At 36.8% G+C, this 2,163-nt stretch overlaps 1 protein-coding gene across 1 annotated transcript in view; it reads left to right on the top strand.

The window, feature by feature from the left end:
* The window catches only part of LOC112512555 (thioredoxin reductase NTRB-like), a 4,318-nt gene extending 2,909 nt beyond the window's left edge, over positions 1-1,409 (top strand). The window contains exon 2 of the mRNA XM_025118579.1: positions 1,079-1,409. Coding sequence (XP_024974347.1) covers positions 1,079-1,149 — 71 coding nt within the window. The 3' untranslated portion in view covers positions 1,150-1,409. The remainder of the gene's footprint in view (positions 1-1,078) is intronic.
* Positions 1,410-2,163: the final 754 nt, after the last annotated feature.

Genomic DNA, 2,163 nt, shown 5'->3' with positions numbered 1-2,163 from the left:
AGGGAAATACGGTAGCACCTTCTAAAACGATACGGTAGCACCGTTAACAAACCTAAATTTTTTACCCTTCGACGGCGAAATAATACGGTGGCACGTGCCACCCATGCCACCACATAAGGTCCGCCCATGTATATCAGGTGCATGTATGATTAAAAAAGAATTATAGTATTATTGCATTGATGCTTTACAACGACTACACTGTGCTCGTATGATTTTGAAAAAGATTGAAGTATTAGTGCTCCATATTATATTCTTCTTGTGGAATGATGATCCTTCTATAGACACACTTTAAATGTATAATTGACGAGCAAAGTTTCTATTAGTACATAACACAAAGATGGCACTACCCTGGTACTTTAGGTCCGTGACAAGCAATAACATAGTCTTTAGAACTTGTGGATGCATACAACAGACCTCTCATAGCTATTGAACATTAAGAAGTGTAAAATACTGTTACTTTACTACATGAAGTCGGATACCAAAAAGATTTATTTGTATTATTCCCCTGGATTACCTGTTCTCTTTGTTGATTCATCATAACAAGCATTTGAACCTTCTTGATAATGGAATCTGGGTATGCAACCAAAAAGATACATATGATGTTTATGGATGTCACTAGTTACCATCTACCAAGCAAGTATCGGTTCTCTGGGGCCATTCTAGGTTTTTTATGGACACTTTGATGGTGCATAGTTTTAAATTGATCTGTTGTGAGTTATTGAATGGAGAGGGATGATTGAACGACATTGACTAGTGAACTTTGTGGTTCTTAGTGATGTGTTCTTATGAGTGAAAATCGATAAAGATGATTAAGGAATATAGTTTCTCTTTGACAAAACAAAGAAAGAATACTCTTATGAATTCTTTCTATTGGCACTCGAACCATTGTTCTGAAAAATGCCTAATAGAAAAAGATTCATAGGTACTTGGCTCAAGTCTTCCTGGAAATTGTCACTCTACTCTTTGGGGTAGACGACAGGTTTTGTGTTCATCCCTGCTTTTGAGTGGGATAAACTGTGTGAGGTTTTTTTATATCTGTGGTTTATGTGTGACTTTGTTCATCTATTCTATGATGAAGGGTGCATGGCAGCCCTGGATGCAGAACATTACCTACAGGAAATTGGATCGCAGGAAGGGAAGAGTGATTGATTAATGCAAGATTCTTGATGCATTTATGAAGAATTATTTTCATTCTTCAACATCAAAAGGATAAGTTCTGTTATTGGTATGCCTTCAGACTGTGTTCATTTGCGTATGATGTGTGGCATATGACATTAAAGTAAATGCTATTTGTTTCTTAATTTGTTGGCTGGAATTCCCAATAATCCATCTGTTTATCAATATTTGCTTGCTATTACTCAATTGTTCAGTGGATCATGAGATGGTAAAAGGGATCTTAAGTTTATATGTTTCTGACATGTGTATTTGCCTACAATTGCTCATCATAAAAAATAGTCATTAAAGAACCAAGAAGAGTGCTCTATTCTGATCTTGTATAAACTGCTGAATTGCCTTTGGATGCACACCTTCCACTTGATGTATTATGTAATGTCTGCATAACCTTTCTTTTTGACGCTTTGAATAAATATCATATAGCGGATAGGTCGGCTGGTGAACGATACTTATCAAAATTATCACTCTACCTCCAAATGAAACTGGTTTCTTTTCCATCCTTTTTAACGGTAACCTTTCAAGTAGATNGAACGATACTTATCAAAATTATCACTCTACCTCCAAATGAAACTGGTTTCTTTTCCATCCTTTTTAACGGTAACCTTTCAAGTAGATACTTTGTTTGAACTAGCTCCTGTTGATATTAGGGATGGCGGCTGGTGAACGGTACTTATCAAAATTATCACTCTACCTCCAAATGAAACCGGTTTCTTTTCCATCCTTTTTGACGGTAACCTTTCATGTAGATACTTTGTTTGAACTAGCTCCTGTTGATATTAGGGATGGCGGCTGGTGAACGATACTTATCAAAATTATCACTCTACCTCCAAATGAAACYGGTTTCTTTTCCATCCTTTTTAACGGTAACCTTTCAAGTAGATACTTTGTTTGAACTAGCTCCTGTTGATATTAGGGATGGTGGTTTGACCTGACCTTTGATGGGTACTTGGTTCACCCAAGCTTGGGCATTCCCTGCATAATTGGGTCCGG

This window comes from Cynara cardunculus, assembly GCF_001531365.2.
Source record: "Cynara cardunculus var. scolymus isolate 2C chromosome LG 5, CcrdV1, whole genome shotgun sequence".
Lineage (NCBI taxonomy): Eukaryota > Viridiplantae > Streptophyta > Magnoliopsida > Asterales > Asteraceae > Cynara > Cynara cardunculus.
This window is presented reverse-complemented; position numbering and strand designations above follow the sequence as displayed.